General features: G+C 40.2%; 1 protein-coding gene across 1 annotated transcript; it reads left to right on the plus strand.

The window, feature by feature from the left end:
- Window positions 1-6,292: 6,292 nt before the first annotated feature.
- On the plus strand, window positions 6,293-6,867 carry LOC107574378 (tripartite motif-containing protein 16-like). The gene has a single exon (XM_016260816.1). The coding sequence runs from the start codon at window positions 6,307-6,309 to the stop codon at window positions 6,865-6,867; it is 561 nt and encodes a 186-aa protein (XP_016116302.1). The 5' UTR covers window positions 6,293-6,306.
- Window positions 6,868-13,818: the final 6,951 nt, after the last annotated feature.

Genomic DNA, 13,818 nt, shown 5'->3' on the forward strand with positions numbered 1-13,818 from the left:
ACATACATTGTTAATTTAATTTGTGGTCTTCAAAAAGGTTGTCTTATATTTGACTTAAATTCTGTAGATACCCTGGAAGCTTATGCATTTTACTTTTTACAATAGTATGCTTGTCATCACATGGCCTTGTTGCATGCTTAATTCAGTGAATTATGTCATTTAAATGTTTTTTCTTTTCTTTATTTTTTTAATTATCATCTTCAAGTCAAGTAATGAGTAAAGATTATCACAGTTGATATATTGGAAACCCCTTACAATGAAAATGGAATTTCATGTTGAGTGCATTGCATTGTGGGATATACAGTATAGGCCTTCCAGGTCTTCCATGGCTCTGTTCCAAAACCTGGAGAGCTGCCTCACTGTCTACTGCCAACATAGGCAGCTGTCTTTCAAGACTGCATCTTAAATGAAACAAACAAAATCAAAGGTAACAAATCTGGAATGATCTAAATAGACAAACAATTGTTCAGATTGTGCTACTGAAGTGAAGTGCATTGATTTTGATTGAGTCTTGAGTTATCATGTTGCTAAGCTAATAGCATTATACTCTACAAGCATAAAAACACACAAATATTGGGTGAAATAGTTCACTTGAATCAGATTTATTGATGCTCATTGCCTAAAGCCCAAGACACACTGCACAATTTTCGGCTGTCCCAGACGAAAGATTGGCATCATGAAACAATCGTGGTGATTTCTGTGATTGTGGCTCCTAATTGGTGGTCCTATGTCGTTGACAGTAGCATTTCAGCACAGACTGGACTGGTGTCTTACCTTAGACCCGCCCTAACTGAGCTGTCATCAGTCCGCCATTGTGTCGACTCCGATTAATCGGAGACATCTTGTCTACCCCTGCACCAATTGAGGTGCTTTATTGTTGGATATAATAATGAATATAGCAATCGTCATTTACTCCCGACATTTGAGCCACTGAAGACGCAGAGGATTAATGTTACTTTCGCTTTGAAGTGAATGCATCACTCCCTAAATGCGTCTATGTTCGCGCGAAACATTAGTGATCCAGCCTCATCTACAGAAGAAGTGAGTATAAGGGTTTTTTATGAATCTTTGCAAATCGCCTTTCCTAATAATGTGCTAATTAGCAACTTTCACGATGAATGCGGCTAAAGTAAACGGTCTCTCTGAGAGCAGCTTGGAAGAGAGGGGTGGGGCCAGCAAAGCTTATTAACATTTAAAGCAACATGGACTATAATGGCTTGATAAAAACAGAGCTGATTTTGACAGGGTAAAAAGGGTGTTTTCTACACTAACATTGAGAAATTTTAAAGTATGTTAAAGAATCATATCAACTTGTGCAAAATGGGCATCCGATGACCCCTTTAATGCTCAAACAGCAACATTACACACTAACTAACGTTAAAAAAGTGAAATCGCAATGAACCACCGCTTTAAAGAGAACATACAAGGTTGGTATTTTCAGAACGTTGGTATTTTTATTCTGATTATTTTTTTTGTGTGTTTTATAAACTATTTAATTTTGATTACTTTTTAAAAATGTTAGATGTTGCAGTGCAGCATTTTTAAAACATTTTTAAAACCGTGTTACCTGATTGCAACTAAAATACAGTGTTGTGAAATGTGTTTACAATGTTTACTTTTAATGGCATCCCGGATGGTGTTTTTCCCATTTTATGGAACTTGCACTGTGTCCTTTAGCGGACACTATGGTGACTGCCACCGGCAGGACCAGTTTCTGAAGCATGTGTGAAACAACTCAAACCCCATTGGCCCACATAGCCTGTGACGTCACATCACCCGTGTCTGAGGTTTCTGACACCCAAGGACATACATCCAGTTGAGCAGCATGCGTGTATGGTGATCGAGGGCTCTGAATGTGCTCATTGTGAGAAATCTCAATGAAAAAGCTCTGTTTGCATTTGTCCCCCTACTCGTGGGATGAGGTACAAGGGTTTACATCTCACAGTTCAGGTCCCACTGCTGCTGAGGCACGGTGTAGACTCAGATTGGGATGTTCGTGGGTCGAGCTTACAAAAAAGTTTGAGAAGGGTATGGATCTTCATGGGTGAAAACGTCATGGGTTTTCAAGTAGGCAGCCCCCTGAGCCCTTTCCTAGCTGTCTCCCCGTTGGGGTTTTAAGTAGATTGCCAACTTCCCTTTACCCCTTAAGCTTAGCCAGGTAGTAGGGGTGGGCTGCTCCCCCTTCCTACAGGATGTTTAAATGGGCTGTCCCCCTGGGCTCTACATGCTGCTTTGGCTCACTGTAACAGCCTTCTGAGGATAGCTGTGTTCTTAGCTTGGTTAATGGAGTGTCCCTCCTGGGTTCCCCATTTTTTTCCGAGTTATGTTAGTGGCCCAAGGCATCAGTGGCTTGCCCCCTTTCTAAGGGAAGGTTTGTGTATGTCTGTCGCTTCCTTTGGTGCTCTTTCACCAGGTGAACAGGCATGTGCCACAGCACGGCTTACTGGGCATTCCGTTCCCCATAGTGTCCACTAGAGGATGCAGCATGAGATCCCTACAAGGGGAACGTCTCTGTCTCGTTCCCCCTCGGAACATGCGTAACCACTGCATCCCTTCGCCATGCCTAGGGCTTGCCTGTTTTCAAATCTCCTTCAGACAACTGAGTTGGTTACGTATTCGGCAGGCGCCCTCTTATACTTCCGGGCTCCCGCCTGTGACGTCACGGGCTGTGTGGGCCAATGGGATTGGAGTTGTTTCACACATGCTTCAGAAACCCGGTCATGCTGGCGGCAGTCCCCATAGTGTCCTCTCAGGGAACCATGGTTACATACGTTACCAAAGACGTTTGTTCAGAGTGTTTGACTTCAGATAGTTTTGTAAATGAGGTGCAATGTAATGAATAGTTCATAAGGAAACTTTCATTGAATGATAAAAATGTTCAGCTGTAATAAATCTGAAAGCAGCTGCATCACAAACCATAAGTAAATTATTTCATAACGCTTTGTCTGTAAATGATAGTTTTCAAAACTCATATATATATATATATATTAGTTTTTTTTGTTTGTTTTTTTGTGAACAGTTATTAACATAAGCGAACCTCAAGGAACACATTAAAATAATTTTAAAAATCCATGTCATGACCTGTTTACTGCATTAGTTGAAAAATAGTATGAAATATTTTTCTAATATTTGTATTACTTTAATTAAAGGTCCCATATTGTCAAAACTGAAATTTCCTGGCTTTTTTCATGATAACTGAGGTCTAGGGGCTATTTAACTACCATATAAGTTTCAAAACAGTCAGTCCACAGTAAAATGCACACAGCCTGCATAAAGTAGCTGTGATATTTCACGAACCGTTCGTTGTGACTTCCATAAAAAGTTGACGTCAGAACTCCACAGTCACAGCCTTCAGTCACCCCTCCAAGCACCGCCCACTGTCCCACTCTCCTTTTGCCAAACCCCCAGACAACATCGCGTCCATGCCATTGCTGATCAACAACAACACAGAAACATGTTGAAAAGGTTAACTTTAACAACGAAACCAGATTGGCCGAACTGTAACGTTACACTCTCACTCAAAGGATGGACGATCTCAGCTGTCGTCGGTTTTTTGTCTGGCAGTGGCAGCAGATATGCGATCAAATTTCTAATTTGAGGCTGTATTACGTCGATTCTGGCACCCAACATTACAACAAAATGATATTTTAAGCTCCTTATGTAGCCGAATCTGCGCTGGTTTGAATGGGCCGCCTCCAGTTTCCCCTTTGTTTTGCTGCCTCCAGCTAGCGCTGTGACGTCGCTGACCCTAGTTACCTGTGGTTGGCCTGGCCGTGCTGTCACTCAAAAAACAACAGACCAATCAGAAGAGAGGCTCATGAATATTAATTAGACAGGCCAAAATTGACCTGTTCTCAGCAGAGCTCCAGAGAGAGGAGCTGAAAAAAAAAATATTGAGACACAATATGTGACCTTATAAATAGGTTGAAATAAAATGTTGAGGTAATTATTGTTCAGTGCCATGAAATATTATAGTCAAATTTTCATAGCTACACTTTTTTGTAAAAATAATAATAATGAAATCAATCAATCACTACATTATAGAAGAATCAACAGCTCAGTCAATGTTCTGCAGAAACACACATTTAGTCTGAACACAGTATCTTACTGTCAGTATTTTTCCTGTAAACTTTATCAAAGCATAGCCAAATTGCGGGTAAAAATCAGCTGTGGCGGGTAACGCTGTCAAATCACTAGCCAATTTAGTGGGTTACCATTCGTAAATTATGTTCACGCATTTATCTCTTGTGGAAGTTCAAGTAAGCCAAATCTGCGCAGATTTAGGGCAAATACTGAACTCGTGAGTCATCATGTATTTCAAATACAGCCTAATTGCGCAGAAATCTGCGGATTTCTAGCTCACTTGAATGTACCCATTATTAACGGTGCGCTGGTTTCCTTCGCATTGAAGCAATAGTGAAGAGTCGAAAAACAACTGAAGACTCACACAGTGTCTATACCAGGCGCGAGCAGTGCGATGCGACAAAATACAATAGAACCCATTATAATCAGTGATGCTACTGGATGCAGCGCAGTGCGACGCAGCTCAACAAATCCCCAACAGTAAACTGTGTCAGTACATCATAAATAGAATGATGCATCAAAGTAGAAAATGATTTGCAACGGACACTTTGTCGCATCCAGTGTGGACAGCCTCTGAAGCTCGTTTATTCCCGGTTGTTGTTGTTTTTTTGGCTAATAGAAGTTATGAATGGCTGGTAGCTTAAAAGTTTAATGGCCAAATTGGCCGGTGAGTGAAAAGGGTAATTTCAAAACCTGGTAATGATGTATGAATATGTACTGTATAAGTAAGGGATAGATGAACGGCTAGCTGTGCATTAAGCGGAGTGCATTCAAATTGTTTAATGCACAGCTAGTCGCACATTATGCTGCTTATACCAAGGTCATTTGCCTGCATTGACAAGTAGTGCAGCAAAATATTTGACCAGAAGGGTAAAAATTACGGTTATGCAGTTATGGCTTGTTAGCTGTAGCATTCTGTTCAAATCAGACACAAAGATGAAATAGTGCTGTAAGATCACATTTATTTCAATATATTAATTACAACATTTATTTGAATTAATGATCGATCAATAGAGAAAGAGAGAGCGAGAAAGAGAGATGACAGTTGTGTGTAAATTACCTGTGTCTATGCTTCTCTCTTTACAAACAATGAAGCTGTGAGTTTAGTTACTTCAAACAGCGATTTTACCTTCTTGTTGCTGAGAAATATAATGTAGCAATCAGTACTGAATCTATTTTATTCTATTTTAGTCTCAAGCCAGCGTTGCCAACAGGTTTATGTGCTTCTGGATGTTTCTCTGTGTGTGCAGCGTGATCTCTCTCTCTCTTGGTGCGAGTGATGTGTGTTTGTGAAAGCAGTGCGTTAATATAGAATGGTGATTAAACTGACTTGGAACTACCTGTGCATTAAACTATGTTAATGCACACCTGCCAGCCAATCAGAATCGAGTATCGACAGACCATGGTATAATGTTAATTATTATATTTATTTCTCTGTTTGCGTCTGTCAGAGTTTCCTGTGAAATTCTGCTTTCATATTTAAGATTTACTGCATTTGATTTCATGGTTTGAGACACAAACACTCGTCTCACCACTGGAGTTTCGTCAAGCAAGTGCAGGAAGAAATGTTATTGCTGCAGAATCTCTTTTATTTGCTGTGAGATTTATTATATCATATCTGTAGTGCTATTCATTTTAGCACTTTTGTAGCATGTTTACAATATTGCTAGTATGTTTAAATCATGTTGTTTTATCTTGATTGTCTTGCTTACATAATCATCAGAACCTAAAATCATAAATGGAAATATAATTTGGTTAATCATGCTACACTGTGTGTGTGTGTGTGTGTGTGTGTGTGTGTTTACTGATCAAATGTGACTCTGTGTGTTTTCTAGTGTGGATCATGGAGGAGAATCCAGGATTACAGCAGGACTAAAGAAATGTACATCTACACACACACACACACACACACACACGTCTGGTGCACTATCCTTGAAGGGACTCTCCATAGGCGTAATGGTTTTTATACTGTACAAACTGTATTTTCTATCACCCTACACCTAAACCTACCCCTTACAGAAAACTACTGGCAATTTTTTTATTTAATTAAACACCGTTTTGTATGTTTTTTTAAGCCTTTTGTTTTACGGGGACACAGGAATTGTGTTCATAAACCATGTTTACGTTGTAGCACACGTCATTATACACATTTGTGTCCTCATAAACCATATATACCAGTACACACACTACACACAGCTTTAGTGATTGTTGTCGTTGTAATAAATGTCTCTGTTCTTGTGTTCAGATGCCTGTTTTCTCACACTGGATCCAAACACAGCACACACTGAACTCATTCTGTCTGAGGAGAACAGAGAGGTGACCCGTGTGGAAGAGGATCAGCCGTATCCTGATCATCCAGACAGATTTGATGAGTGGCCTCAGGTGTTGTGTAGAGAGAGTGTGTGTGGACGCTGTTACTGGGAGATTGAGTGGAGTGGAGATAATGTGTTAATATCTGTGTCATATAAGAGCATCAGCAGGAAGGGAGGTGTGGAGTGTGTGTTTGGATATAATGATCAGTCCTGGAGTTTGATCTGCTCTCACTACAGATACTCATTCAGACACAATGACACACTGAATGTTCTCCCAGTAAAACCCATCAGCAGGAGAATAAGAGGGTTTAATTATGTCAGGAGAATAGGAGTGTTTGTGGATCACAGTGCAGGAACTCTGTCCTTCTACAGCGTCTCTGACACAATGAGACATATACACACAGTCCAGACCACATTCACTCAGCCCCTCTATCCTGGGTTTACTGTTTATGGATCAGTTAAACTGTATTGATGAATTGGAAGAGACTGACGAGAGATTCTACCCATGATGCTTTGAGCAGCATGATGAATGTCTAACAGTGAGATGTTATAGAGTCTCTTCATGACATTAAGGGTGCTTTCACACTTGATTCGATTGCTTGGTCCGAACCCGAGTTTGATTGCTCCCCCCTCCTCCTGCCCCCGCTGGACTGTGTTCACATTATATTATTTGGGTCCAAACCACGGTTAGTCTGTGTCATCAAGCCAGCAGCTGTTTACCCCATTGCTTAGTAACGATGGCGCAGGAGAAGACAGCAAAATGCGTAGCACTGCTATCTTCAATTTTATATTCATGTTTTTGAAACGTTGGTTTTATTTCCAAAGCTTCAGTACATAACGGCACTTACGTCTGCCTTACGAATGTACTGCAAATCCTCTGACGCTGAACGCTGAAGGCGAACAGAAATGATATATACAGCTCTCTGCTTGCAACGCGTCAGTCACACTCGTCAGGAAAGTGAGTGAAACACGCACATTTTTATCAAATAATACGTCATTAATAGCGGTTCACTTTCGTGATTTGGTACGATTGCATTCAAATCAGCAGCGAACCGTACCGGAGTTCACTTGAACCATACCCCAGACCACCCTTTTTAAGCGGACTCGGGTACGGTTCGCAGGTGCACACCCTAGTTTGAAAGACCCCGTTCACATCATCCAAACGTACTGAACTCTGACGTCAATCGAACCCGGGTGCGCACCAAAAGTGCTAGTGCGAAAGCACCCTAATACTGCAGCTGAACTTCTGTCAGTGACATAACAGTCAGAATAAATCTGTCATAAATCCTCATATAGACAGTGAGAGCAGTGTGTGCGTGAGTCCTGCTGAGTGATGATGTGTATCTGTGCTTTTCTCATCCTACATTTATATTTTTATCATTAATAATTAGGGGCCAAGCACCGAAGGTGCATAGTTACCTATTGTATCCATTAGTATTCTTATTATTAGGGGCCAAGCCCCTAAGGGGCTGTAGCCCCTATTGTATCTGTATGTATAGACCAATTTCAGTGTTTGCAAACAGTGATGCCGTTTTTTGTGGGCGGAATCTATCTGTTGGCGGAAAATTTCAGTTTTAAAGTAGCAGTCTATGCAAGCCATGGAATAAAAGGATCAAAAAGGTCATTTTGAGTTTATATTTCAAAATTATGACTTTTTTCTTGCAATTCTGAGATTATATCTCACAATTCTGGTAAGAAAAAATAAACTTGTCATTCTCGAGTTTTTTCTCAGAATTGACAATCTCGCAATTGTTGAGTTGAATCAAGTTATAAAGTCCGAACTAGGAGATATAAACTTGCATTTGCAAGAAAAAAAGTCAGAATTGTGAGATAAAATAGATAATGCTATGTAAAATGTTATAGGTTCAAATAGTATTTCATGCTTTAACTGTAGGGCTAATACAATATGTCCCCTATGTAATTATTAGATCTATTGTTTATTAGACCTATTGTTTAAATCAAATTTATGCTTTAAAAGTATGCGTAATAATAGTGGATTTCATCATAGTTTGCCCGTTTAAACGTCTGCGTTTAGCTTCAAATGGCGTCTTTGGTGACAGTACTAATGAACTCCTCGACCAGCTAACCATCAGCACTGAGCCTCAGAGAACACCACAAGAACCAAACAAGTCCTCTGCGCAGGTTTAAAGGGGGGCGCAACCAAAAAAGTTTGAGAACCACTGGTCTAAAGTTAACAGACAGTGTTAATATGTAAACATGTGCAGTGCACATGTTTACATATGTTTATTACAGTGACTTTGAATGACCTAAAGTAGTGTGGTAAAGCAACAGATTTGTTTTTATATTTCTGCAATCTACTTAAGTTTGTGTGATTTGTTACTGACTTTCATATTAATGTTTACACCAGACTTATTTAAACATAATTATTACATGCTTGCAAGGTTGGAAGTTCAACAAATCAGTCAATGTACTGTGATTGTAGTTGTTAAATAAAAATGTCATTCATATCAATTCATGCATCACCTAATTTCATCGTAACATATAGGCCTGGCCTACAGAAAAGAACATTTATGTTGAATCTATCTAATGTGTGTTGGTCATACTATACAATGATTTATAGCTTGTCTTTGTTGAATTGGTCATACTATACAATGATTTATAGCTTGTCTTTGTTGAATAATACAGAACAAAGAGCTTTAAAAAAAATAAAATGCATATTAAATCGCAATCGCAATATTGGTAAAAAAAAATCGCAAAAACAGTTATTTTAAACAGTAAATGTTTCAGTTTTTTCTTTACTTTGGATCAAATAAATGCAGGCTTGCTGAGCAGAAGAGACTTCTTTAAAAACATTAAAAATCTTACTGTTCAAAAACGTAGGATTTTTTGCCAGTAAAGGCAGACCTCCTAAATCCTGAAGTGACTCAGTGTAAAGCCACGTTCCATGCATATCTGAGAGCTTCTGAGAAAAATAAATAATATGTAACAGTATAATAAAATACTATACAAAATATACTGTTAATTTACTTTTGCGCTACACTATAAAACTTTGTTGTATTGCGCCTATGTCCTATTGGTCACATATCATCATGTTATCAACATCTGCAGGACAAGAGTTTATCAAACTTGAATTTTTGGAGTGGAAGTGAATAAAGCACAAAGTGCAGTAAACTCCACATTAATAAAAATAATGCTTAAAGGCCATTGAACACACTTCTCTTTTTCTTTTTGCACTTTTCTGTGTTTTCTTCTTCTTAGTCTTGTGGGGTGATGAAGAAGAGTAGGATTCTGAGGAAGATGAGGACTGGAAGGAACTAGAAGGCGAGTTGTCTCTTTTGGTCTTCTTGCTTCCCTTTCTGTACTTCTTCTTTTCTGCTCGCACCTGGTCCTCATCAGAAGAATCTGTGATCACAAGAGACTTCTAGGGCTCTTTTGTTTCTTTAGTTGACAGGGTCAAGATAATTTTTATTAGTGCAGTGCAGTCAAACTATTCCTGAAGCCTCCTGCAGATTTTGAATGTCACCCTTATTGGACACATCCAGCTCAGGTCATGGAGTAGTGTACTAATCAGCAAATGGGTTCATTTAGGTATGAGAAATAAGGGAGACATCAAAATGTGCATTGCTGAGTTTACTCAATAACTCAGGGATGTTCACCAAACATCAAAAATGTACAATACTACTATTACTACTACAACTAATAATAATAATCACATGGACAAATATAAATAGTCAACACCCTAAAACAGATCTCACCATTAGTTAAACTGCTCCGAAGAAAATCCCTCTCATTTTCCATATCTTTGCATTTTTTCTTCAAGGAATTTAACTTTAGACTTCAAAAAACAATTTTCTTCTTTGAGTTTATTGATGGTCCCCTGTTGGGTTGGTGCTTGTGCTGGAATATAAAACAAATCATTTAGAATGTGTCTTCCACGTGTAACCCTTCTATTGGTGTGTGTATTCAGTTGGCGCACAGGAGCCGTCGATCGTCAGAAAGTCAATACATACCAAGTCTAAAGGACTAGAGCTTTGCAAGTGCGAAATGAGAGCAGTCTTTTTCAGAAAGGTCTTTCTGACTGTACAACGTTCACAAGTTTTACAGTATTTTTCAACCTCAGCTTTCATACCTGGCCAGAAAAATCTGTCTCTAATGAGAGCATAGGTCTTATCAAACCCTAAATGTCTACTCTCATCATGAAGAGATGTCAATACCGAGTTACGAAAAGAAGTAGGGAGCACAAGTTGTCGTCTTACCCTATTGTCTGACAAAGGAATCTCTCTGTACAACACTCCCTTTTCCACTACTAAATTTCTCCACTTTTTCTTCAAGAGCTTCAGATCTGGATAGTCAAAATTTACAATACTGGGAAGCTGCTTTTGACTAATGGCTAGCCTCACTTTTCCCAGACAAGCATCCAGTCCCTGAGCCTCCCTCAACTCATTAGAGTCCGAATTCCTCGGCTCATTCTGAGAAAAGGAAACAACATTGCCTAATGCCTTTGACACATTGTCATCAGAAGAATTAGAAGTACGTACCATCCACTCATTAGGACTTTCCTGTTTCTCACATGTTATGACAAGACTGACACAGAGCACGAACTCCAGGAGCTGAAATCTCCTCCCACTCATCATCAGGCGCTACACTAAGAAAGAATCTACATCCACGTTTCTCTTGCCAGGCCTATACTTCAGACTAAAGGTGTATGTTGACAATGCAGACAACCATCTGTGGCCTGTAGCATCCAATTTTGCAGATATCAAAATATATGTCAAAGGATTGTTGTCTGTTCTCACTTCAAAATTGACACCATAAAGGTAGCCATGCAATTTATCATCCACAGCCCATTTGAGAGCAAGGAATTCCAGCTTATGAGCTGTGAAATTCTCCTCTGATGGTGAAAGGCTACGGCTAATAAAGCCAACAGGACGTAAGACCTCTGGATGTTGTTGGTACAAAACACCACCTAGCCCATCTCGGCTAGCGTCTACATGAAGTACGTATGGCAATTGTGGATCGGCAAAAGCCAAGACGGGGCTTTTGTCAAGCAGAGTTTCAGCTCCTCAAAATGCTTTTTCGCATTTGTCATCCCACCTCTCCCCAAAAGGATCAGTTACCTTGAAGTACTCCACAGCAGATGTTTTTTCTGTCTTCCCTCTTCGGACTTGAATGTGGTGGATAACCTTTAAGCAGTTGATTCAACGGATGGCATAATCTTGAATAACCCTTTACAAAGCGCTGGTAATAACTGCAGAAGCCTAAGAAAGATGTTAATTCTGTTACAGTTCTAGGCTTTGGCCAGGTGATCACAGCGTCCACTTTTGATGGATCAGTTGCGATTCCCTCCTGAGACACTACGTGACCAACATAGGTAACAGAGGTTCTGCAGAACTGGCATTTGTCAAGGGATAGCTTCAAACCTTCTTCTCTTAACCTGTCCAGAACCTTGTGCAACCGTTCTTTATGTTCTTCTGTAGTTCTGCCAAAGATGATCAGGTCATCAAGATACACCAGTACTTTGAGGAAATTCATGTCACCAACGGTTCGTTCCACTACCCTCTGAAACGTAGCAGGCGCTCCAGAAATCCCTTGAGGTATTCTTTCAAATTAAAAAAACCCTAATGGACAAATGAATGCGGTTTTCTCCTGGTCATCTTTGTTCATGGGAATTTGGTAGTAGCAGCTTCTCAGGTCAAGCACAAAAAACCATTTGCTACCAGATAAACAGTGTAAAGCATCCTCAATCCTCGGCACCGTATACTGATCAGATATTGTTCGCCGATTCAAAGTCCGATAATCTACGCACATCCTCACGCTTCCAGATTTCTTGCATACCACCACAATTGGTGATGCATACGGGCTCTTGGATTCTGTGATTATACCACACTTTTGAAGTTCTAGCAAATGCTTTTTCGCACATCTTCCAAATCTTTAGGTGCTAGCCGACGTGATCTTTCCCAAAAAGGAGTGGAATCAGATAATCTGATTTCATGAACAGTACCCTTGGAACATCCCACATCCCATTCGTGAACAGAAAAGACATCATGCCTCTTCATAAGCTTTTCAATCAAATGTTGTTTCGCTTATTCTGGAAGCGGAGAATTACCAAAGTCAAAGGAATCAGAAGACAAAGACGTATTCGGCACTGACACGTTACTCTTGGGAGTCAACTGAGGTACAACATCTACCGGAAAGATGTGCGCAATAGGAGTACCACGCTTCAAGAGTACTTCCTTACTGGACATGTTCTTTACGTCACAGTAACCATCCGGTTTGACACAACTGAAGCAGGCTGTAATTCAGACCTCACTAACAATTCTTCAGGAGCAATACACCATCACCTGATCAATCAGAACATGCTTCTCAAACAACTCACTAGAAAACTTTGGCTTTCCATGACTTTGACAAACTTCTCCAGCCTTCAAAGTAATTGGTTTGTGCTGGATGAACCACACAACCCCAGGTTTATCGGGATAAGAAGTAACTCCAATTTAATTCTGAATAGTCTCTTAAGCTGCTTTAACCACTGGATGAACAGACAAGACATCCATGAAGTTTTCTCCTGCCTTCTCCATGCAAACGTCAAATAACTGTCGGACCAAAGAAGTATTTGTCCCAACCAAGATAGCTATCAGTTGCTCCGGCATGGGATCAGGGCAAACTAAAGCAAGCGTATCAACTGTTTGAGGTACTCCAGCAACCGCTTCTGTAAATTCAAGGCGAATGGGCAAGTAATCATCATAAGAATACTTATGAGAGCTCAATCCCCAGATTTCCAGATTCTCCACTGGCTTTAAAGGTAAGTGCTTCAAGTGAGTATGGTAAAAAATTTCTGTACAAGATTGTAGCCTGTGAACCACTATCTAATAATGCTTTAGCATAGACTCCTTCTATTTGCACAGGAACGTCAAAAGTTGGATCTACTAATCCAGAAGGAAGATCAGAAGAAGGTTTATGTTCAGAAAGAAAAGAGTTAGAACGCATTTCCAAAGGAGCTCGGTGCCGTTCCTTCACAGAACCCCTCTGAAGTTTCCAGGCAAGCGGCTCTGTTTAATAAGCTTCTGGTTAACCTTCCTCAGGTATTCCTCCCCTTTGCATTCTCTTCTGGTATGTCCATCTTCGCCACACTTGTAACAGAAATTACCTGGCTTAACAGGCGCTGCAAGGTCTCTGTTTGGAACAGCATCCCTGGCCTTGGCATCAGCACTCATCACTGGAAGATTTTTCTGTGAAGAGGACTCCGGAACTGAAGTTGATCCAACAATTTTCATCAATTTACTCACTTGAGCTGACAATTCTTTCACATCACGTTTCAAGCTATCTACCTCCTTCTCTGAGGCAGTTACCCGAGGCACAGCAGTAGTAGTAGCCACCCCGACTTTGGCCCCATCTCTGGCATTAATCCAGTTTTCTTCCTCCCTTACCTCTCTCTGAGCAGGTCTGAAAAATTTGGCAGATCACA

Source organism: Sinocyclocheilus grahami, unplaced genomic scaffold (assembly GCF_001515645.1).
Source record: "Sinocyclocheilus grahami isolate Dianchi unplaced genomic scaffold, SAMN03320097.WGS_v1.1 scaffold2203.1, whole genome shotgun sequence".
Lineage (NCBI taxonomy): Eukaryota > Metazoa > Chordata > Actinopteri > Cypriniformes > Cyprinidae > Sinocyclocheilus > Sinocyclocheilus grahami.

Excerpts from the sequence above, each read along its gene's own strand:
- LOC107574378 (XM_016260816.1), top strand. The coding sequence starts at position 6,307 with ATGTCTCTGTTCTTGTGTTCAGATGCCTGTTTTCTCACACTGGATCCA.